Below are 25,912 nucleotides of genomic sequence, written 5' to 3'. Positions count from 1 at the left end.
TTGGTTAAAAATTATTATTCTAATGTGCCCAAAATTCAAGTTTCTGTGACTGACTACCGTACAGTCAGTCACAGAAACTTTTGTCACCATGACAGTAATGAGTAGTTGACATACTGTGGCAATAATCCATTGGGAATAATGTATTTTTTTCATCCAAGTTGGAGCAGCTGGTTTTCTAATTTTGATAACAATTCAGAGAAGCATTATTCAGGGTTAAATAACAAAAAAAAAATTTGGAAAAAGTGAAGATTTGTGGCAACACGAGTGAAAAGACCGTCACAGGGAGTAGAATTTTTTGATTTTTTTTAAATGCCTATTATTTTGACAAAATGCCACATAGATTTTTTTAAATATTTTTCTGATAACCAGCATAACTTGCCTCAATACCCAGTTCCGGCTTGACGTTACATTACGGGACACCCTGTATAAACATCTTTACTGGATAATAATACTTAATTGATTACAAATAAATAAGTTATTTGAGACAATCATCCATAACATTCCGAATTCCGCTGTATAAATAAATTTCGGTGCATTGATTCTTAATTCCGGTGGCTCAAATACAATTTCGGTGGCTCTTGATAATTTCAAATTAACATATCTCGAGAAGTATTAATAATATTTTGATCTCTACCATATCATTGAATAATACAAGTTATTTACTATTATTTCTGCCACAAAAAAGTTTTGGAAAGTGGAAATTAAAATTCGCCACCGGAATTAGGCAAAAAACGAGTTTGTTGATATTCACCCAGGTACTATTATTTTGTTTCGAGACTTAAATATTTTAATACCTACACAATGACTGAACAATATTTTTTTAGCTGAGTCAATTTTAATTCCCAGCCACATATGACTTTTTTAAAAACGGCTTATTTATTCGTAAATAAGAATTACAATTTTGAAAATGTTTATTTTTCTACTTTTACGAATATTTGAACATTCATTTAAGCAGAAAAAGGTACAAATAAAAGCGACAGAACCCGAACAAATAAAGAGGCGTTCTGGTTAGTTTCTGACAGGGGACTGACAGCGGCGCGGCGGCATCTGTGCCGACCACGATTACACACGATTATTCACGTAATATGTTCCAAATAAAAAAGGTCCCCGAAGAGGAATACTAAATTAACCCTTTCAATAATTACCAGGTAACGTGTGAGAAAATCAGAAGAGACAGTGTGGGTAAATTATACCTAAATCTCAGGAAATATTAATCTGTAAAGAACTGTTCATATCTGTAAACTTTAATTACATATTTAACACACAAAAAGAGACTCACAGCGTGAGAAAAATAGTATAATAATATGCGTTCCCAAAAAAGTAATATTGCAGCGAGCTTTGAGCAGCCGACACTGCGCCAGAGCCGCGTTGCCAAAGACTACGCGTGACAGGCTTTTAGCAAACGGATAGTTCTTTTTTTTTCTATACTTACCTACTCGTATTTTACTAGGAACTTTACAAAGTCAATATGAAAATGTCTTTATTTTCATGAACTAAATACACAGACTAACTACAACCAATCACTTATTATACTATGAAGCGATACATATTTAGGTAACAACGAATTTAGTCAAATTATAATATACCAGTAAATCCTTGAGCAGACGTTTATACGACCACGTAGAGGCTTAAATCAAACCTATAAACATTTAAACGCAACAAGAATCTAAGAATGAGCTTTTTGGCAAAGCACCTACCTACCAATAAGTAGGTACGAGTATTTTCATTTTGTGTTACTGCGGCAGGTGTTCGGAAGTTTTTACATTAATACGTTAATTACACCTAAGCCAAATCAGACGGAATGGTAACGTTTTTGTGATTTCCTTTTTTATTTTTTCTCTCGGGAGAAAAAGTAAGTTTGGTTTGTATTAACATTATAATGCGCAAATCGCGATTGCGGCGAAAACTCAGGACCGAATAATACAGAGGGCTCAACGTTTTATGCGCAAATTGACCCCTAAAATGTTAAATAATAGGAAGTAAATGAAGTGATGACTGTCTTTCCTTGAATGAGTTGGAAACTCGTACAGTCTTAAATTGACAAAATAATGCCAAAAACTTCTCATGCTTGGAAAACTTTCCGCTCGACCAGTCACTGTAACACACGCACACCCTGCTGTTATAACCTGCTGTTATATTATATGGAATTTGGAAGTAACGATGACTGAAGGCAAATAAAATATTTTTTAAAGACCAGCCAGATAAATATAACTTTCCACTACATCATACATACAAATATTTTTTGACCACAGAAGATCAAGTACGAAATATATTATACCAGAACAAGGGTCCTTACTTACAAACCCTCCACTGTGGCAACATGTTAATGAGCAGAGTTGCGGCGCATCACGCGACATCAAAATTTTTAATAAAGCCTCTTACGACTAACAGATCGCGCAACTTTGTTACGTGCTTTTGAACAAGTTTCTCTCGTAAAATTCACGGTCTGCCGACAAAATATCGTATTTACATGGAAAAAACAAGACTATTACTTAAATCCTAATGTCAAGATGACTTAAGCCTGGTTGACTTGGGCTGCTAGCAATAGTGGTAGTGAGATGCCCCTCGTCGCATTACCATAAGATAAATGTCCAGCCGGTTTTTGTTTACGTTTTGGTTCAATTATCGACATAGATTTAGCAAGGAGACCCTTTTTTACCCGACTACGCCAGAAGGAGGTTATGTTTTTATCGTAACGTATAATAACTTAAAGCTTATTCGCAATCATGGCATAAAATAAAACACAGTAGGTATCATACATTCCAATTTTAGTTAACTATGGTGGATTACCTAGTCATTATTTTTTATCACAAGAATTACAATTCAAATATCCTGCTTAATTAGTTAAATAATTTGTTATTGTTTAAATATGACTAATGAAAAAACACAACAATCGTTAATTGATCAAAATGAGATAAACCTAACCAGAAAGGTTGTAAATAAGCGGATACTAGATTAAAAACTCATTAAAAAACTCGTAAAAAGTAGGTACATAATAATAAGTTAAGCCAGTCACCATATCTCAAATGTTTGGCATGTAATTAAGTACAAAAACTTAGAAAGCCCGACATTAACATGAAAGATTCGAAAAGGCCCATTAAATAAGCGATTTAAGGCAAAACGACGTCCCCTGGGCACGATCTGTAATGTAAATATCATTTAGGCAAATTACCCCAATAAGGCATAGAAATCGGATTACGGGCGGGACGGGCCCAGCCTCGCACGCTGGACCGCGGCACATTTACCTACATCTGGTTCATGATGCACTAGTTTCCGCTCGCGACGTCGCTGCGAGGATTTAGATAATTAAAAAGTTTCATTAAAACTTTTCAATAGTTTTTGTGTGAAGGAGTCCTAACGAATATTGATTTATCCATTTATATTCATGATACTTTCGATTTTATCCAATGTTAAACTTACAAGGGACTTACGAAAAACATAATAATTGCTATAACAACATCCTAAGAGATAGACAGATATTAATCTTATTGCAATTTTATTCGGTAAAAGTGATTAGTGATTCATAAAATATGAACTACCAACTAATCAATGTGTAAAAAAATCCTCTATAAATAATAAGTATAAAATAAATACGAGCAAAACAAATAACCAAAGTCAGTCGATGCCTCGCGGTCGTGCTTTTTCCCTTTGCCTACGCTGAAGTGGGTAATTGATCAACAAATGACCACCTTTACGGGACGCGTTAAGTTTTGTTTTTGGCTGCAATTCGTCTTTATTTCAATTTTATCTCGGCAATTTCATTGATAGGGTTGCCAATTTGTAGAGCCGCCTACAGTGAAATAAAAATACCTAAATATTGAGCGAAATAAATAAAATCAAATAAGTACATACCCTTAAACGGTTAAAAAGCACTCGTAAGTTCCAACATGTCATCGTCCATGCGTGTCACTTTCATTTCAACAACCACCTCGATTTTAAACGTAACCAAGATAATACTTATTAATTTCAGTTCACGCCTTTGTATCTAGCAAAGAAAATGCTTTTTGTAGTTTTAAATAGCTGTTTTAATATACTCTGATAAAACTTACCTCAACGATTTAGTAATAACTAAATAACTCTGAAGTAAGTGTGTAGTATGTATATTATTTTAAGGCAAACATCCCTGCAGGAGAAATATTTAAGAGAGTAAAGTATCGATATTACTAAATTAGAACACTTTTCACAATGTCAATAGTTCAAATACACCATCACACACATCGATTTAAATTGCTTAGTTTGACAGTTTGACTCGCATAAAGCCTAAAGTATAGTATTAAAGTGCAAGGTGCAAGGCGAATAAGTCCGATATGCAGAAAATAACTCTTCATTATATGTATGTAGTTCATAATTATAAAGTTGCTGAAAAGTTACAAAAAATGACTTACCCCAATAAAATTTCGACAGCATCGCACAGCAAGCCTTACCTGAAATCAGTCAAAAGTTTAATTTTAAATTTCACATATCAGGTCTCGAAATAGTTAAGAATTATTCTTAAACTAGTTTATAAAGTTGAAAGATTTTTAAAGACACCTACAAGTATGTATGTACCTACATATTTTAAATAATTTTAATAAAGTAACTACCTACTTACGGCACGGCGGCAAATTACTTACACAATTACTTACAAAAGTTTACAGTATTGAATACACATAGGTACGACGAGTAAATCAAACATTTAATCAAAACGGGAATGTGCCGAAGACAAATGATAAACTGGATCGGTTGAAAACATGAAAACACTTGGCTGAGACATTCCGCGTCAATTCTCCCGTTTATGATCTCTCCAAGAAAACAGATATTATTGGATATTTGAAAAGTCAGGGGTCAGGTCCACTGGAGCCGAATGCGCGCTTCGCCGCCGTAGGGCTGGCAACTAATAAGTAAGTAGACAGAAAATTGACAGACAAGTAATATAGATATTGACATTGTATCGAAGCGCTGCTGGAGTCCACAAGATAAGGAGACATATAAAGAGACTTTTAATGTATTTTCCTAAGTTTATGGGTAAGTAGGTATAGTGCCAAATCTAGGTCACAAAAAACTTATGGAGACTTGCACAAAGACAATAAAAGGAAAACCAACCACCCACTGTGTAATCCTGAATGGGTGGTTGGTTTTAAAATAAGTAACTGTTCTGGTATTGTCTTGTGGAAAAATATGATTTATCAAAGGCACTTTAACAATATCTAGTCTTTTAAAATATACTACCTCAATAAGTCAGAAAAATCTAATACATTTTGGCATCCCTGCGTCGGAACAAGCGCAACAGTTCGCATGCGAATGAATCCGGTTCACGTTTGCCGCTGGCTCGCTCACGCCTCACGGCTCGCGCTCGCGTCTCACGCCTCAGCTGCGCCACTCAAACTTTAATCGAACCTCACGCTCGCGCGCACACGTCTCCGCGTCGATTGATAAACTTCACCTAATGATACTTTTACTATACTTTTGACTACATTCAAAGAAATCTTCTTGCTATAACGTAACGGAACGAGAAATAAACAAACGGCCCCAATCATAAATTCACCAGCGCAGCCTGGCGATAACGATACTAATAAATAATGTTGTGTAAGCCTATGATTATTGTTGTTGCATTGTAACTTTGTTCATAATTGTCATTTTTAAGTGTAGGTACATGTTGTTATGTAACAATGTTGGTAGACCTAATAAATAAATAAATAAATAAGGATGTTCATGAGTTCATATTCATTTGAAATAGGTACCGGGAAAATTAACTTTGAAATTAAAAATAGTAGTTAGCTTGGGTCTTCCTGCAAGTGTAAGTGAAGATACTGAAAGAAACACTGAATTTAACTGAAGTTCAGTAACTTTGTGATGGGATGTGCATCACGTCGCACTCGCAGTAAGTGCACATAACCTTTAGCAGAGCTTTTCCTCAAATAAGTAATACATCAATATCGCTACTTCTCGAGTCGTGTTTAGGTACTCACAACAAGTTTCGGCACTCCGTGACCAGCTTGAATGGTGTGATTATTTGAGAAAAATTGCCACAGCTACAAGTGACCAGATTGCGTCCCTGGGCGCAGAAAGCTCGCAATGAGGCAAATCAGACAGAGCAGTATCAGACCTCGGTGGTTGCGAAGAATTTCTAGTAAAGGAACGTAAATAATCACGTAAACATTAAGTTCCGAGATAATAACGTGAAGTTAGGAGTTACTTTTATTCGAACATGTTCTCCCATTGATTAAGCTATTTTTCATGGGTACTTGCTACGTTTTGAATAGGTACTTAGCAGCTGCAGAGCATTGCAGTAATTTTTCTTTACTCACTTGTCTAACATAACAAATCGTAAGTCTAAACACCTTTACCACCGTCCTAACAATAAATTGACGAGTTTTGTTTACCTTTTATCTAAATTAGAGCTGAAAATCGTGACGTATGTTTCTTACCCACCGGCGAAGGCGATATCACACCTGCGCCTATCGAAGGGAAGGGAATTGACGGTTTGAATGAACAAGGCCACGCACACACAATTGAAACGATTATTACAAAACATTATTATATTCGTAGGTGCGTACCTATTATTACCTATACTCGAGAGGTAGGTACGTAGGTATTCACTCCGCGAATTGAAGTATGAAGGTATACATAAATTAGGTACTACAGCTACTTACTGTACCTTCAGATGTACTGTGTTTCAGATTTCCCGCGTTATAGGTAAGAATTTTTATTTTAACAGTATTAAACTACTTTGTTACATGAAAATTCGTCACAAATTAATTAATAAAGGAAAAACAAATATTTTTTCACCAAGGAAAACATATTCTCAGTCAGACTCCTATTGCCATCTAGGACCAGTGTGTTAAATTAACTAAAAAGTTCAGTTAGTACTTAAATGAGACCCTATTTTGATGTCTAGTCAACGCTTACCTCCTGATTTCAAACATTCGATAACCTTTGAAACACAAAGAACTTGAAATTAAGTCGTTCATATGTCGGGGTCGGGCCGACCGGTGCAATATCCCGGATCAAGCGGCCGATCGGCAGCTAATCCGGATAAAACAAATAGACGCAACTCCCTCCCTCCAGGGAAATTGGGCAGATTTTTTGCGGTTAACTTGTTCTGATAAATGATCGATTTGGCGACTTTACCTACCTTCAATGTAGTCATAGCACTGTACCATGCCGTACACAAATTGAAGTGGAATTCGTAGCTAATATTTCTAACTAGCTTTCCGCCCGCGGTTTCTCCCACGTAAAATTTTGTCTGTCAAAAACCGGGGTAAAAACTATTTTATGTCCTTTCCCGGTACTCAAACTATCTCTGCGCCAAATTTCATCAAAATCGGTTCAGTGGTTTAGGCGTGAAAGTGACACAGACAGAGAGTTACTTCCGCATTTTAGTAGTGATTTTTTAACTTAGATTACAAACAAAGAAGAAATCCACCAACCTGTTATTAGTCCTGTCGCGACCGGTCAGCAACCTCCTTTGATGATGAGAACGAAGTTAGCCGGCTCCCCAGATCGGAGCTATGAACCACTAGCACTACTAGCACGAACACAATCCATGGAATGGAAAAAACGTTGCTGTCCACCTACTTTTGAAGATAAATAATCAAAATAATTTCGCGGCAATGCTTTACTCGAAATTAATAAAATACTGACTCCACAGATTAGAGCGTACTCCCGCCACAGATTAAAAATCCCGCCATTTTGCTTTTTTTTTGTTTTTTGGCTTTCGCGGTTAGCGTTTAGCCACGTTTTTTTTATACCCAAAATTTCAAAATATTACATCACATGGGATACGCACGTAAGCGCAAACGGACCAATCACATACTCTTTCTAATCTATTTCCAATCAAAATGCAGTTTCAGTAGGTTTACGTGGAAGACAAGAAAAGAAGGAGGATGGGCTTCATTCACAATTTTCTAGATCAGTTTTCTTACAATGTAGTTTTTTATTAGACATTATAAATTAATGTGCCAGTACCAATAACAATTAAAAATAGAAGTAGAGAAAAGTGCATCTCCTGTCTGACAAACGCGCGTACGACTCACCTCATATTTTAATGGGTTATGTTCTAAAATAAAGAGAAAAACACTAAAAGCATAGAAAAATTATTAAAGGATTTATTAATCTAAGACTAAAAGTTTGCAAGGAGGATATTTCCAAAGCCTTAAATCTTGTGTTAAAAAATCAGGAGAAAATTCGATACTTGTAGCGCCCTCTCTTGGTAGTTTTCTTCATAAGGTAGAAGTTGTAGCGCCATAGTCAATTTAGTTACTTTAGATTTTTTATTTTCTGATAATAATAATTGAAAAATAACAAAATACCTACTACCCGTTTAAAAATATTACCAGAAATTATAATATCGCTGCAAGGAGTGCGCTGTATGACAAAGCCATAGAGCAAATAATAATAAAAAAGCAAAGTTATTCTATTTAATTTTAAAAAATTCGATACTTGTAGCGCCCTCTCTTGGTTTTCTTTTTATGGCAGAAGTTGTAGCGCCATTGTCTATATTTAGTTACTTTAATATAAGATTTTTTCTGTTTTCTGATAATAATCATTGAAAAATAATAAAACATCTAACCGTTTATAAATATTACCAGACATTAGAATGTCGCTGCACGCTGTAATTAGAAAATTAAATATGGCGCTGTATGACAAAATCACAGAGCAGATAATAATAAAAAAAAACAAAGGTTATTCTTACTTACTATTTAATTTAATTATTATTACAATACCTATGTACAAAATATAGCTATCGATCTATAAATTATGTGTTATATTCTAGAATTACAGTCGTGTTATCATGGCATGACATTGGGCACAATAACACACAGCTAACAAATTGTTTGTACCAGTTTGTACCATACATGTACGATTAGATGCAAGGACTCAGATTTAAAAGTTCTTCATTGTATGTACATTATCCGGAGTCATCAAAACATGAAACTAAGCATAATATTTGCACGCGTCCCTAAATCAATGCTATACAAAAGTTACCTGTTGAAAAGTATCAATAATTACAGAATATGAAACCCCCATGCAAAAATATTAACAATGGCCTTCAGATAAAGCAAACATTATTTTATACATTGGTAGAATTTCCCTAACTTGGGTTATTTTCTTTTTCAGCTTTAGACTGAAAAGTTGTAAGTTATCCGCAAAAAAACTTATTTATCTTATTAAACCTGAAACCTTAGCACAAGTATATGCATGATAACACTACCGTAGCGCTGGACAAATGCTTTGATGCATTCATTATACGCACATTACATTCACACAGTTTTCGTTGAAACCAAATCAATCAATTTTCAAACAACAATAAAAATTGAGCTGTTAATCTCAAGGTACAGCCCTACCGGGAACTAAAAGATATGACCTCTACTGGGAAACACAGCAATAACAATAATTCGTAGTTTGGGTACTTTGTAACAAGGATGTTATTCCTTAGGCCCAGAACAGACGGTGAAATACAACTGCAACGAAACTGCAACTGCTAGTTACCTACTTTTGAGTTGCATCTAAGTTTCTGCCATAGCGTCCGTTGAGAGACCACAGATGACGCGACCAGTTTGAAACTTTCAGTTTCAGTTTCATTCATCAGAATCATCAGAAAGTTGCAGTTTCGTTGCAGTTGCGTTTCACCGTCCGTTCAGGGACTTAATGGGGACCACAACATTTGATCTATTACTCTTAAGTCGTATATTTTAGTTCCTCAAAATTCCCTGGCTTTCTTAGCGGGGTCGCCATACGTCATCTGAGAAACTTGTCATAATATTAGGAATATAACACCACACGAAATAAGGGTATTCCAAACAATAACTTTACATCTTAAAAACACAATGTTGGCTGCTCAAATTAAAACTACCTAAAATCCTTTGCTTATTTTTTAACCCATTTTTAATACTATAACAAACTCCTGAGATACTAACATTTCCTATCGGTAGAATATGGCTACCGCTTGGATGACATTTCATTCTACAATCAATAAGTTGATGGGCCCCGCAAGATGTTATAAAAATCTTTATAATTTCACTAAAACTAAGTTTGGTTTGACAATACACACAAAGTTACTTCTTACTATAAAATGTGTCAAGCTCATTATGCATATTTCATAGCAAAAATATGTTAAGAATTTTGAGGCCTGGCGTCTTGAAACAACAGTGCTAAACCACACACCATAATATCATACACTACACTGAATTAAGAACAAAATCACTTCATACTCATGTGTAAAAGAGTCAATCGATCACTAGTGAGTAGTGGTAATTTATTTGTTGGATTAATTTGTATTTGGTTCGGTACTTTTTTGCTAATAATATTGCAAACTCAACAAAATACAATGTCTTTACATAATACATTAACATGTAATATATGATTTGTTTACAAACTCCAATATTTTTATATCAAACATAACACTAAGCACATGAATTACACCTAATCCATTATTATGAAACATTATTTATCTTGATTGGATTAATCACATGAACAATTATCATCATTACCATCTTCAAAGAAGGATACGTTTATGATTATCAAATACACTTTTATTCAGTAAAAAACATTTATTAAACCATACAGTCAGAGAAAAAGTACCAAACCAGATGAGCCAATAATTCAGATGACAGGAATATATTATTTATGAAACAATTTACTAAAAGAACTCGCAAGATTTCAACCATACATCACTAGTTAGGACATCGAATATTATTATAGCTACAGATTGTGATTTAACGTGATCGGTCGTCGTCGTCATAAAAAATAGCCGTCCGTAATCAACACAAAAATGAATAATTTAATCGATCAATCAATCAACTGGGGGTAAATATCGGATTAACAGTCTAGCCGTGCAACTCACGCAAACATAAATTCACTTTCAACATTACATTTTAATCGGAGTTTAGTACTTCAACTTTCTGTTACATTTCGCCACACGGCGAGGCGGGGCGGCGACGGAAGCGGGTGTACGTATGTATGAACACAGACTCAAACAGAAGATGTCAAACCGCAACGTCACTCGGCCGGCGGGCGCGTCACGTAAAAAGTCGCGGGGTCGCGCCGCCCCGGCTGGCCGTCGATCGCGATCTCGAAAACATGTGACGTCAAATTACAAACTCGAATTAAAGTCCGAGCACGATCACTCGCGCCGCGGCGCTCACTCGGCGTAGGTGCAGGTGAGGATGTAGAAGCGGTGGTCGGGCGGCGTGGTGAGGCGCGACACGTACTTGGTGAAGGAGGCGGCGCCGGCGTCGCAGTACACGAGGCTGAGCGCGTTGTCGGCCGGCGGCACGCTCACCAGCGCCGCGCCCGCGCCGCCCTCCTCCGGCGCCACGAACAGCGTGCCGCCGCCCGCGCCCCCGCCACCGGCGCCCAGGTACAGCAGCGCCTCCAGCCGCGCCCACTGGTACTGCTCCCGCGGCGGCAGCAGCTGCAACACAACGCGACGGTGACTGTGGTGTATACGAGCTGACGCTGTGCGAATCTGCCCTGTGCCCGTGCGACGAGGAAGTCGAAGAGCCGCGATCGCGCACTTTGAATGACGAAGCTAGACATAAAACGCTGGATGCGATACGGAGAGCCGAGCGAGGACCTGTTTATCATTATGGCCTCACCTCGCGAGTGGTCGCAGTGCTAGTCACTCGCATTGCGCGAGTTCGCGCACTCCTGGCTCACATTTGGACGAAGTTTTGAGAAGTGATGTACTTTTATCAACGTTAGCGGCCCGTTGCGAAGCACCGTTTTGTGGTGTCGAGCCCCAGAAGGGGAAGAATTGACATCGAGAAGTGACAAGGAAAGGAGAAATCTGCAAGGAGTCAATCGGAGCGCCCGGGAAAAAGAGCTTTGAACAATACCTGCGCGGTCTCTCGAGATTCGGTTCGTGCGCAATGAGACAGGAAGAACCATGGGTGGCGGAGGGATTTGTGCTTTATTTGTTACTAGCTTTCCGCCCGCGGCTTCGCCCGCGTGGAATTTTGTCTGTCACAGAAAAACTTTATCGCGCGCGTCCCTGTTTCAAAAACCGGGATAAAAACTATCCTATGTTCTTTCCCGGGACTCAAACTATCTCTATGCCAAATTTCATCAAAATCGGTTGCGAGGTTTAAGCGGGAAAGCGTAACAGACAGACAGACAGAGTTACTTTCGCATTTATAATATTAGTTGGGACTAGCTGTGCCCGTGACTTCGTACGCGTGAAAACCCGTTTGCGCAACATTTTTCATTATCGCTCTGCTCCTATTGATCGTAGCGTGATGTTGTATAACCTATAGCCTTCCTCGATAATCGGGCCAGTAGTGCCTGAGATTAGCGCGTTCAAGTAAACAAACAAACAAACTCTTCAGTTTTATAATATTAGTATACAGGGCGGAATTTTGTAATGCCACCTAGAGGGAAAGTACTCTTAATACTCTAGATAGAAAATTTTACTGAAAGAAAACATTCCTTTAATTTTGAAAAGAAAGAGAACCGCATCCAAAGATTTTCAAATTTTTTTCGAAAATTTACTACCATACCATACAATGCACATAATTACAATAATTTAAGATTTCATGGTTTTCCTTTCATTTGATTTATCAAGTTTGTTAGAGAGATTTCATCCTTATACTTAACCCTAACGATCGATGTAATAAAAATACAGGGTGTAATTTTTAACAGATTTTATTTGGTTCGATTCCCGGGTGTGGCAAGCAAATTTTTGGAAATCTTTAAATGCAGTTTTATTTCTTTTCAAAAATAAAGGAATGTTTTCTTTGAGAAAAAATTTCTATCTAAAATATTAACAGTACTTTCCCTCCAGGTGGCATTACAAAATTCCACCCTGTAGACGTGCACCCTTGAGCGTACGCACCGTGAAGCAAGCGGGCGCCCAGCGCTGCAGCTCGAGGCGGCGGTAGCTGGCCAGCTGCAGGTCGCTGCAGTCGGCCAGCAGGCGGCAGAAGGCGCTGGAGCCGGCCAGGCGCAGCAGCTCGCGCACGCAGCCCGCCTTGCCGCCCGCGCGCGCCAGCCACGCCGCCGACACGCGCTCGTAGCGCCGCTGGTGCGCCGGGCCCACCAGCTCCCACTCGATGTCTGTAAAAACTATGAATTTAGAACCTCCGCTATGCTATGCTCGGAGTTTCCCTGCGTGATCGAATCAGAAATGAGGAGATCCGTAGGAGAACCAGAGTGACTGTCAAGTGAATATCAAGTGGCAGTGGGCGGGGTACATAGCTCGAAGAGCTGATGGCCGCTGGGGCAGGAAAGTTCTTGAGCGGCGACCACGAGCCGAAAGACGTAACGTGGGCAGGCCTCCCACTAGGTGGACCGACGATCTGGTGAAGGTCGCGGGAGGTGCCTGGATGCGAGCGGCGCATGACCGGTCTTTGTGAAAATCCTTGGGGGAGGCCTTTGTCCAGTAGTGGACGTCTTTCGGCTGAAACGAACGAACGAGAGCCTCCGCTAAATCTCGCGCGGTACCACCGCAGAAATATCGCAGAAGAGGCAGGCAGACGCCTACTGCGGGCAGTGCGGGCACCCATCGCATACACGCCCGCCGTGCGAAGAAAAAACGTAACACGCAGCTAGCAGCAGCAGCAGCAAATTATGAGCACATAATTATCAATACAGATTCTTCTACCGCGCGAATGTTGACTCTAGTCTAGACGGTTTTTCTTAATATTCCTACAACTACTGCCGATACCACAAGCACAGATCAGGAACTGGCTGCGCTCCAAAACAGAAGAAAAACACCACACAGAATGGAAAAATAGCGAAGGATGCAGGCAAACAAAAGATGCGGTTCCGGACGTATCGAAAAAGTTCTCCCGCAGCCTCATCAGACTAAATAGAGAGCATCCGCAAAGTCCTGAGTGTTATAACCGGACACTGTATGTTAAACAAGCACCTACACAACATAGGTGTTACAGACAGCCCACTGTGCAGGAAGTGCATGGAGGCAGAGGAAACACCGCAGCATGTGCTCATGGAGTGCAGTAGCGTAGCAAAACAACGGGCTCAATTTCTTCGATCACCATCGTCGCTGCAGGAGGCCTGTAGCAGCTTAGACGGGCTGCTTGCCTTCTGGGGGGATCTGGGGTGGTTGGAGTAGGAAGATAAACCACAAATGGCCCAATCATGAGACTTAGTGCGGTATTCGATTGCCCTGCAAAACTAACTAACTAACATTCCTACAACTATTAAAAGTTTGCACCGCCGTCCCACTCACCCGGGTGTTGCAGCGCTTCGAGCACCTGTCGGTGCTTGTCGGGCAGCAGCAGGTCGCGCAGGCACACCTCGCTCTCGCGCTCCATCTGCGCCTGGATCTGCCCGCGGCTGCGCGGCGACATGTACGTCGGCTCCACCCACTGGTTCAGGAGCACCTGGGAACACCGCACAGCTTAAACTGGAGTCGGTCTGTCTGGTCGAGTGAAGCGATGGCTGGTTCACTCGTCATGTCTGTGAACAGGCGCTGCTTTCGGGGACTGGTCAATCCAAGTTATTCAAATTTATGTATGCGAGTCATTTCTACTAGTATCTTAATATGTAAGTCTAGATATTAGCACGTCACTACCTTGTTTAATATACCACGCAATCTTGTATAGCCATTCTTATAAGATACACCATACAAGAATGCATGGTAAATTCAGTGAACTGCTCCTGAATCGAATGTACCTACTGCTACTATTTCTATTTATTTATATTAACCGGCAGACAGAGGTGACTGAGTTTATTGCGGCGCTTCTTCTCAGCACTTGCCAAATGTTGGTCTCGAAGCGCTGGTAGGGTAAAAAGATTATGAGACATGTAGAGGCTCCTTAAGAGCAAAATGACGATTTTTAAGAACTATTTATTAGTCTAAACAAATAAAGAAATTTTGACTTTGACTTTGACTTTGGATGGAAGTCAAACCTTAAGGGCAGACCACACTGGCAGATTACAAGCGGTTTCAAAGCGGAGCGACTCCGCGGCGAACACTAGGCGAAAACTCTAGGCATTGATTCCCAAAGAGGGGGGCGCGTCCCCCAAGGGAGGCGCAAAGACCTATAAAGGGGGCGCGAGCAATCTGTGTACTTAAATATTAAAAACTTGCGACCGCTGAGAGAATGCATTCCAGACTGCTTGATATGACCAATAAATAATCTTGACTGGAGGAGGGGGGGCGCGGAATTTTTTGTATGATCGAAAGGGGGCGCGTCTCAAATAAGTTTGGGAACCAATACTCTAGGCGGAAACGTTGCGCGTTGCCGCTCCACGTTGAAAACGCTCGCAATCCGCCAGAGTGGCGCTCACTAACTTCGAACTCCTCTAATGTTCTTCTAATTAATTTCGGTGCGGGTCCAATGTCAGTACAACTTTCCCCCGAAACAGACTTGACCTTCACTAGTTGTTTGTTATATATTTATATTTAAACGGCCTTGTTGATGTTGATATGCAGTTTAGATTAGTGTCCGTGACTTCCACTCGGCATGGGGCCCACTGAAAACCAGCGTCATGGCCTTCCCTACCGTGGCGTGGGCCACGGCATATGATGAGTGGAGGGAGTCCCATTGCGATGGGCATCGACAGGATAGCACTGCTCAGTTCACTTTTTATTTCCTTGTAATATTTATGTACTATTTCTGTCTTTTTTTCTGTATACGTTCTCTGTCCTTAACTAAGTGATGTTCATCGTAATAAATAAATAAATAAAATAAATAAATAAAAAATGTATTTATTGCCTTCGAACCATTAAATGTTTCTTTCTTTCTTGTTGGGTTTTTATTGGAGGTGAGGCTGTAGATCCTGGCTACACAGGAGTTGTAGCGATGGGAACGAGAGATGGGAGTAGCCGTAAACTAAACTATCGACTGATAACATTAAAATGACTCGGTCAAAAAAAACAAATATTCCTGTCTGATCAAGTGTTCCTCGTTTAGATTCATCATCACTTTGAGATGAACGTAATGTCATTAATACCAGAGTAAATACAAATGAGTAGGTCATCTTCATAGAAACGCACCGAGCGCGTTTTGTATGTAAGCGCGCCAATATACGTATGCGGCGCGCACGCACACATTGACGAAATTCGGCGCAACCACGACTGGCTCCCCGCTAATCCCCGCTAAATTTTGTCAGTGTGTGCGTGCGCGCCGCATACGTGTTGGCGCGCTCACATACAAACCGCACCCGTGCGTTTCTAAAGCCTGGTCCGTGAGCACGTAGAATCCCGTCCAATGACCCCAAGCTACCCATCCCTATCGCTCGCGGGTAATTATGTTGCTGTCGCGCTCGCATACTCACTGCGGGCGCCCGTCGCACAGTCGCGACAGCAACATAATTACCCGCGAGCGATAGGGATGGGTAGCTTGGGGTCATTGGACGGGATTCTACGTGCTCACGGACCAGGCTTTATAAAGATGAGCGACTCATTTGTATTGACTCTGTTAATACTCACGACATCGGTGTGCGGCGTGAGCGGCGGGTCGAGCGGCGGGCCGGGGTCGGGCGGCGGCGGGTCGGCGCCGGGCGGCGCGGGCCCGTGGAACCAGCCGTTGATGGACAGCCGCGGCAGCTCCAGCGACAGCACCTCGCCCACCTGCAAGCGGAGCATTACGTCACAGGCCGACACTGAGCGTGTGACTGGCCCACTGGCCCATTTATTGTCCTGAAGCAGTGGTAGGGTTAATACTGGGACGTGTAAAAGTGCTTTTTTTAAGCCTATTCACAGAAATAAATGAGTTTTAATGAGTTTTTTTTAATGAGTTTTACTATTTTTGCACCGAGCACTGAAGTGGATTGGGGAGGTTAGGGAAAAGTTTCCAGCCGTTATTTTAAAGATACACAAATTAAACAGCGAAAAGTTTCAAGAGGGAAATATTTTTGCAGAAACAAATATTATACCCAGACCAATGAAATAATTCAAATTCTTTATTTGCAATAAATAGGGTTTACAAAAAGTAATAAGTATAATGTTCATACACAATTTTTTTACATAATGTGCAATGAAACTTGCAATCTCTGGTACCTATAGGTTGAAAATAATGACCAAGTTTCTTGCGATGCTTCTTCTAGGTTCTAGGCACTGGCCCATATTACTGTCCCGAATCAGTGGTAAGGTTGGAACATAAAACGTAAAAGTGCTCTTCAGGAGCCTACTTGCAAAAAATAAAATACAGTTGAAAGGAAAAAATGCTAAAACGCCAAATGACTTTAGCATTTTTTCTTTTCCACTGACGATTATGATTTTGATTTTATTTTGAGTCACAACTATACAGTACCTGGTGGAAGGAGTCGACGCCGACCTTGAAGAAGGCCAACATGTTGTTTCGCGGGAACACGCGGCGCACGACGTCCGTGGGCCCGCTCTCATCCCGCGCTAGAAGTTCTAACGCACCGCCCATCGACTCGCACCACGCGTACGACTCCTGCTGCCGAGACGCAGCCTAAGCACAAAAACATTTGAGGGTTTTCGCGATTGAAAAATCCGCCAGATGGCAATACGTAGACGCGAGGTCCAAATGCTGAATGATTGGTTATTTTTGACATGACATTGACAGATATGTCAAAATCCACCAATCATGCAGCATTTGTACCTCCCGTCTACGTATTGCCATCTGGCGGATTTTTCAATCGCGAAAACCCTCATTAAAAGTAATTACTGACAACACCACTCTTGCAGCAGAGTTCTGGCCTGACACTATGTAGGTTTGTTGTCGACACGACAAGAAGAAGAATTTAAACTGAGAACAATGGGTTTTTTTTTTTACCACTAATAAAAGTCATAATTGAGACAGTTGTTCTCAGTTTCGACTGCTGACCAAATTGATGGAATAGCACTTGATAACTCGCCGTCATTAAGATCACACACAAACACAAAAAAAGATCCCAAATTAATAATAATGATAGAGGTTTTAATAAATTAACTATGACTACATGATTTATTTTTTACTAGCTTTCCGCCCGCGACTTCGCTCGCGTGGAATTTTGTCTGTCACAGAAAAACTTTATCGCGCGCGTCCCTATTTCAAAAACCGGGATAAAAACTATCCTATGTCCTTTCCCGGGACTCAAACTATCTCTATGCCAAATTTCATCAAAATCGGTTCAGTGGTTTAGGAGACAGAGAGAGTCGTGAAAGAGAGACAGACAGACAGAGTTACTTTCGCATTTATAATATTAGTATAGATTTTATTTTACTTTGATACTATGATGACTAGACTATGACTACATGATCTAGAAGAGTTGAAATAGCTTTAACTTTACATTATCACATTACAGCTATTTCAGCTATGAATTACAGCAACCCTGGCAGCATTTTAACAAACAGTCCCACCTTCTTCTCATCATGGTCCCCACTGCCGTTCTCGACGCGCGCGGGCCCGGCGGCGCGTGGGGCCCAGGGCGACAGGTAGAGGATGAAGGCCACGCGGCGGTCGGCCAGCAGGTCGTCGTGCACGAGCAGGTGGTCGCCCGGCCCGTACAGCGAGCACGACGCCGACACCGACGTCAGCTCCAGACCCGTCACCTCCGACACCTGGGGAACAAACATCATAACAATGCTCAGTGTTATCTAAAATACTAAGCGGACTAAAAGTATATGTCTCCTTAAACACTTGACATTGGCAGAATCACTGCGACAATAAATCAATTCAATTCAATTCAATATCTTTATTGCATTCTATGTTGTATATTAAACAGTACTGTACCGTTATTCGAAGCCTTTATAATGAGAGTAGTGTCTGTCTTTTCCTGTTTGAGTACTAGTTTTGACGTATAATCTGCCCACGTGACTTCCGCTCCGGTCCCCCACCGCCTAAGCACGCCTCAATTAACGACACTAGCGCCACCAACGGTAGCTCGAAACTAGGTTTCGATATTCTCGCCATTGGTGTTTTAGTTCCCGTTCGAGACGGTCGTAGAATTAGCTCCGCTAGTTCGCGACCCATCTCACAGGTACTAGTCGTGACGTGATTCAGGTAAAATATTACCATCATAATGTAAGTACTTCTAAATTATTATGTACTGGCTGAAAACTTATAAAAATTACTGTGATTACTTATTTCGCAGTGTAATTTATTTTTACAACGGTGTTACCGTTCGGAGGTAGATTGCATTCAATCTAACTCAGTGTAATTTTAAATAATTATCTTTCTTCTCTAGTAATACTTGTACCTAACGGTAGTCCGTTAGACGTGTTTTAAAAGTAACATTACTTTTTAGCAATGTTTGTTTCTAACGGTTTTTCGTTAGATATGTTTTTAAGCTAACTTTTCTTCTTAGCAATGTTCGTACCTGACGGCGTGTTCCGTTAGATGTGTTTTAAAACTAACATTCCTTTTTAGCAATGTTTGTGCCTAACGGTTTTCGTTAGATGTGTTTTAAAACTAATATTCCTTTTTAGCAATGTTCATTCCTAACGGTATAACACTCCTTTTTAGCTGTGTTTGTTCCTAAGGGTTTTCCGTTAGATGTCTTTATTTTCAAAAGGAAAGAGGAAATATTATGTCCACGTGCAGAAGAGGAGCAAGAGTTGGCGTAGAGGTCAAATCAAAGGATGGTGTGGTGTAATGTGATAGTCGCAAGATGTGATTGCTTGCTACAATAAGCTGTAAGTACCAACTTACCAATACCATTTCAGACATACGAATTCCATCGGACGGATTGTGTTGATTTATAAATCAACAAAATAAATAAACGGTAAACTACCTTTATCAATATGCATTCGGGGAAAGTATGAAAACTTCCACTAGGTAGGGGAGCGTACCGACGTACCTATTCTACCGCCATTATGGAAGTCTAACGCATGGCTTATAACCCAAGAGTGAAGTGTGCAGTTTGTCCTATTAGGATACGGTACGTAGGTATAATAATACCTTTGTGGTTTTCTTAAACTATGATTTCAGGAAAACGCTATGCTGTTACTGTGTAGATAAACAGTGAGTCTGTGTAATAAACGGTGAACATCGTCTATTCAGCCTGATACGCAGTGTATTTGATGCTAGCGGCGTCTGGAAAATTTTTCGGCAGCAATACGATCGCAACTCTGCTCCGCAGATCGATCTGAGATTTCGCCTTATGCTAAATACCTGCAGTGGAAAACTCAAACTGGCTACTCGGTAAGCTAGATGGCAGTGTAACCAAAACGCAGCAGCATAATCCTGTAGCGAGGGTAAGTTCTCTTGGAGCAAACAGGGAAAAACTAGGAGCCAGAACCTTTTCTCCCTCATCCCACCGGGATAGGAGAAAACTCAAACACTCAAGGAGACTCATATTGAGCCAGGCAACGCCGCTCATTTTTATTTACGTCGAGAGGTCTTAGTAGGGCATTGGTCCAAACCCTCTTGTTATCCCTCATCCCACTGGGATAGGAAATTACCCAAAGAGAATCGGACTCAAATCATTACATTTCGAGCCGAGCAACCTCGCTCATTTTTATTTACGTCGAGAGGTCTTAGGGCATCGCTCTAAACCCTCATGTTATCCCTCATCCCACTGGGATAGGAGATTACCCAAAGAGAACCGGACTCAAATCACTACATTTCGAGCCGAGCAACCTCGCTCATTTTTATTTACGTCGAGAGATCTTACGGCATCGCTCTAAACTCTCATGACGTTATCCCTCATCCCTCTGGGATAGGAGATTACCCAAGGAGAATCGGACTCAAATCACTACATTTCGAGCCGAGCAACCTCGCTCATTTTTATTTACGTCGAGAGATCTTACGGCATCGCTCTAAACTCTCATGACGTTATCCCTCATCCCTCTGGGATAGGAGATTACCCAAGGAGAATCGGACTCAAATCATTACATTTCGAGCCAAGCAACCTCGCTCGTTTGTATTTGCGGTTCAAAGACATGAGGGCATCGTCCTAAATCCTCATAATTTTGAAGAGTTATAGAACCCAAACGCCTTATTCCACGGCAAACGAAAATAAGTAAAGTTACCGAGTAGACATGAGGGCTTCGCCCTAAATCCGCATAACTATAAAAGGTTCTGAAATTCTATTTTGCACGGCAAAATTAAAGTGATGTTACCGGGAGGACATAAGGGCATCGCCCCAAATCCTCATAATTTTCAAGGGTTATGGAACCCTAATTAAAATGCTTTATTTCATGACAAAAGTAAGCTATTTAAGACCTGCCATGGGTAAAAGGTGGAGACAAAGATCGTGTCAGTTTGGCTTATTTCATTACTGCCGAGATGATACAAGGGCATTGCCCTAAACCTTCAGAATCTTGAAGGATGTTAATTAATCGGGGCCGCAGGCCGCAGCTATGCGCCCTGAATTTTTGGTACCGAACAGTTAACGCCTGGAGAAATTAAATAAACTTAAGCCTTTATGCAGCCTCTGCATAGTAAAGTTACAACTATTGACCTGATAGTCTTTTAAATAAGATATACATTCATAGACGCTTGGCGGGTACCACAAAGTACTGAATACTAAAATAAGTATTTTTCTGCTATACATACTAGTACACCGACAGACTCATGCAAATGTTTCTGACGGCAATTGATTCGCACAGAAAGAGTCGCGACATTCGCGCCCTTACCTATTGGACGACTTCATTCTGGGGTAACTCAGGACCCATCCTTGCTTCGGGGTCAGATATAACCCATGCCCCTATTGTAATAAAAACACACAAGTCTGGATAATAAACACAATGAAGTCGGTCCTTACCTATATAAAATAAATAAACAAAATAATAACAGTCTTACAAACTAGTAACAGTAAAAGGTGAACTCCATAAATACAAAATGGTCTAACCGAGTCTTGGTTACCAAAAACATGCAGATCAAGTCACGTAACGTTACAAATCCTAAAGCATTGGCTATTTTCATGTTATAACACTACAATTCATGATTTGCGTGAGGCAAAGAGCATTTTAACCGCCAACTTGAGGCGCTCATGGCACCCAATACCAAGTACTTATGATCCACAATAACCAAAAGTATGAAGCTTATCTGAGCTTAAAACAAATTGGACACGCTGCATGGTAACGCATTTCGCAATTGAATTTCACTGTACAACGAAAACAGTGACTTTAGTAAACCGTACTTACTAAATATATATTAAACCGCGCAGGTTTACCTACTACAATTTGTTATTTTCTCATTTACACAAGCCATTACATTCGTTGGAGAAAAGATTGCATACCAAAAGTCACACAAGTCTTCAGTCTCTTAACTGAACTTTCCGTGTGCCCTATTATAGTGTCAATGACTACGTCTTGTCTACTTAATTTAAGTAAATAAATATAATTTATTATTAATGTCATATGACACCATGTCATATTGTTAATTCGACCTTTTGTGCACCTCTGTGGTTCAATAAAAATTGTCGTATGAATATGAACGACTTTTACGAGGAGTTAAAGGGAATAAATCAAAACCTTCAGTCCAAGAAAGTAATTTAACTCTGTTTTTTCCAATTATCACTGTGACCTTAGGGTCACACAGAAGTACATAAACATGGTTGGAATTAATTTTGGATAATGTGCCGCACTCTTAAGCTCTTTGCTTGGGGCCGAAAGTCCTTCGCCTACCTACATAGTACAATTTACAAAATTCGTATTTGATGTGATTTAAATCCATCAATTATTATACTGTAACGAAGGTAGTCACAAGCAAAATGTTGTGGCACACACAACTGTTTACGAGTTAACTTGTTTTAAGTACAACAGCCTCGTGAAATATTCTAATACCTACCCGACTCGCTAGGTCAATAAAGTAATTTGTCTCTGCTGACTATTGTCACAAAAATTAGTACTTACCTACCTACTGGCAACTTAGGTATGTACACTTCAATGAATCATGAGTGACATTGGCGATGATATAAAACTTAGTGTTACACAAACATCATTACATAAATATTTTTACATAAATATTATTACATCGTGCAAATGAGCGATCGTCCAACGGCATTCAGGGTGATGAAAATAAATCATTCGAAATTAAATCCGATGCCCACCCTAAGGGCCTTGATGAAACCTGATAAGGTTTAGATCGGCTACGAAACTATCATTTAATTCTAGCTGTGCTTGCGACTTCGTTTGCATAACTTTTCCCGCTTTCGCAACATTCTTATTGATGCTCCGCTACTATTGGTGGTAGAATGATGTTATTATGATTTTATAGAACTCGTGGTTAAAGGACTCCAACACAAAGATAGTTTTTGTGTTGATGCAAACAAACTCTTGTTCAGCCCTATAACATTATTATCATAATTGTAATTACAATAATACATAATTACATATTAAGATTGCTCTGAATTAAGCTGGTTGACTAACCGTCAATAAGCTGATCTAGCTGACAAGTTATCACCGTTAGCCCTAAAGATAATGGTCGCACAGTCTTACCACAGCACCGACAGTTGTAAACCGCAAAGTTTACTAAGTTTGTACTAGGAAAGTCTGTATATTATAAATTTTATCAATTCCGACTCAAACTTCGCTATCCCTAGCGAACAGCGATAACGCGGAATACTCAGGCAATACAAAAGTATCGTACCTATACATAGCCGGCTAGCTATTGTCACCTATTCATTACACCGTCCACCTAGGCTACGGTCCTGTAAAGGTTTATAAATATTAAAATCTGAGCTGATACCTAAATGTGGGAAATGTTGGAGATCATCAAACGCCCGCTATCGGCAAGCGACTTTAACTGTACCAGTGAATATTCTTATCCATACCTAATAATTATTCACTCCTACCGAAGCTTATTAAATTCATCCAACGGTCTGATACTGTGAGTGAGGGTGGACGTAGCTTTTGCGCATTTTACATGACGTAAAGTAACCGATAGTTCATTATTACATAGTTGTTAATAAACGATGCATTAGACGTGAATTTACGGAGATGCAGATGCAGATTGCGTTCTGTAAAATATTATAATGTACCTACACACAGTACATTACCACTCAGTAGACAGATAAGCTAAAGTTCTAACTAATTCATAACATTTCTCACTGATCAATGTCTTATTCTTCAATTGATCACATTGGCGATTACACAGCGCCACCAGGAGATAATAGACACGTCTCTCATTATAAAGGCTTCGAATAACGGTACAGTACTGTTTAATAGCGACGTTTTACCTGAAAATAAAACGTTTATTAAACATACTTACCTTATTCGAAGCCTACTTTTTAAATCTACCTGGTGTCATAAAACACAATGGCGAGAATATCGAAACCTAGTTTCGAGCTACCGTTGGTGGCGCTAGTGTCGTTAATTGAGGCGTGCTTAGGCGGTGGGGGACCGGAGCGGAAGTCACGTGGGCAGATTATACGTCAAAACTAGTACTCAAACAGGAAAAGACAGACACTACTCTCATTATAAAGGCTTCGAATAAGGTAAGTATGTTTAATAAACGTTTTATTTTCAGGTAAAACGTCGCTATTTTATTTATTGTTGTTGTAATCCGCTAGATAGTAAAAAAAATGCTCATCAGGTATAGACAGATTAAACATGCTTGCAATATCACTCAAGAGAAGAAAAGAAAGAGAAAGAAATATACAAAAGATATGATAAAATTTTGGTATGTTAAGAAAAGTGATTCATTCCACCACCAGTAGTGTTCTAATATGCTTTAATAAGAATCAATTTTTTTTTCTTTACTCCAATAATTAATAACATACAGTGTACATGCTATACAGAGAGCACGGTAACAGTTTTACATTAGCCTAAAAGTTAACCAGTGACTCAAAATTGAAAAGACATTTGTCAAATGACAGATACATAAAATGTTGAACTTTTACAAGAATAGAACCCTTACCCAACTCATCACTTCAGTCTTCAAAAGCTCATATATGCCCCTTATACTCCGCTGCCATGTGAGACTGGCCAGGTCTGTGGTCTGGTGGAACTCAAACAGGTCCATCTTCTTCCGCGACCAGTCCAAGGTGTTCATGTCGTCCACTATGTTGTTGATGATTTCAGGGTTGTCTAGTAAGTTGTGCAGTAAGCACACTCGGAAAGGTTCACATGTAAGTGTGACCTCATTGCTTGTGTGGTCCTTGCATTCGCTCCAGTGTGTTTTTAGACTATCTTTTAATTCTTGTGCCTAGACAAAAAAAATATGAGACATATTGTATAAGAAAATTGATTCAAACTAGAAAATTATAGAAACACACTTAAATTGAAAACAGAATCTGAGTAACATTTGAATACAAGCAGATACATAGTATTAAAAAAACTCACTTTGAGAGTAGGGTTAAGTTTAGGTTCGTCCATTCTGTTAGCTCGAGGGTTAAGCTGTGCTTTGACAGGCTTACTGGTAAGGTCCTCATCCTCCACAAGCACTGAGTCATCTTCCCATGGGGACTCAGAATCAGAGCTGTAGTCTGATGATGATGATGATGATGAAGAATAATCCGCTGAAATATAATTTATCTCCATGAATTACAAATTCAATCATTCTAGACATATATTTTAATAAATAGTGACTAAGCAAAGTTCTTACAAGTATTTATAGTCAGCCCAAAAAAAGACAACAACATTTCGAAATTCAGTTTCCCGCGCTTAGCGTTATCAAGCTTTTGCGCCGTCAAGTGGTTAAATGGAACTCACCCCCGCGGATCCTTTTGACTTCATCGGCAGAAGCCTGGTATGAATTCACTGCACAAACATCAGAGTCATCACTCTCAGTATCAGAAATCTCGATCACCGTGCTGGAAAGCCGCCGCTTGGCGGGCGGTCGCTGCGTCTTTGCAGAGGAGCTTTCGCCCCCGCTCCTGGTGGGCTCATCGTCTGCTAACTGACTTGTAGAGGACGGTTCTTCATTTTCGTTACTTGGGGAGCTCATTTTAACGCATTAACACTACATAATATGCTAAAATAACAAAAGCAAACCAAAATGATGCTACGTCTAACCTCAAAATTTGTTGACGTTTCGATTAAACAATACTGCCAACAGACAGACAAAACGTTCTATCAAAAAACGTTCGGTTTCTCCCATATAAGTGACACACTTGATCAACTTATATG

The 25,912-nt window shown here is 40.0% G+C and overlaps 1 protein-coding gene across 1 annotated transcript; it reads right to left on the bottom strand.

Annotated features, from left to right (window-relative positions):
• Positions 1-8,664: 8,664 nt before the first annotated feature.
• Positions 8,665-25,853, bottom strand: LOC135081007 (prolyl 3-hydroxylase sudestada1). Its single transcript, XM_063975729.1, has 9 exons — positions 25,496-25,853; positions 25,127-25,302; positions 24,702-24,989; positions 18,257-18,457; positions 17,202-17,366; positions 16,379-16,519; positions 14,171-14,324; positions 12,815-13,035; positions 8,665-11,395 (listed from the first exon to the last, which is right to left on the bottom strand). Exons 1-9 carry the CDS (start codon positions 25,728-25,730, stop codon positions 11,123-11,125), a joined length of 1,854 nt encoding a protein of 617 aa, XP_063831799.1. The 5' UTR covers positions 25,731-25,853; the 3' UTR covers positions 8,665-11,122.
• Between the last annotated feature and the right edge of the window lie 59 nt (positions 25,854-25,912).

The sequence above is a fragment of the Ostrinia nubilalis genome, chromosome 19 (genome assembly GCF_963855985.1).
Source record: "Ostrinia nubilalis chromosome 19, ilOstNubi1.1, whole genome shotgun sequence".
NCBI classification, from domain to species: Eukaryota; Metazoa; Arthropoda; class Insecta; order Lepidoptera; family Crambidae; genus Ostrinia; species Ostrinia nubilalis.
Note: the sequence above shows the minus strand (reverse complement) of the source record. Positions and strands in the feature narration are given on the sequence as shown.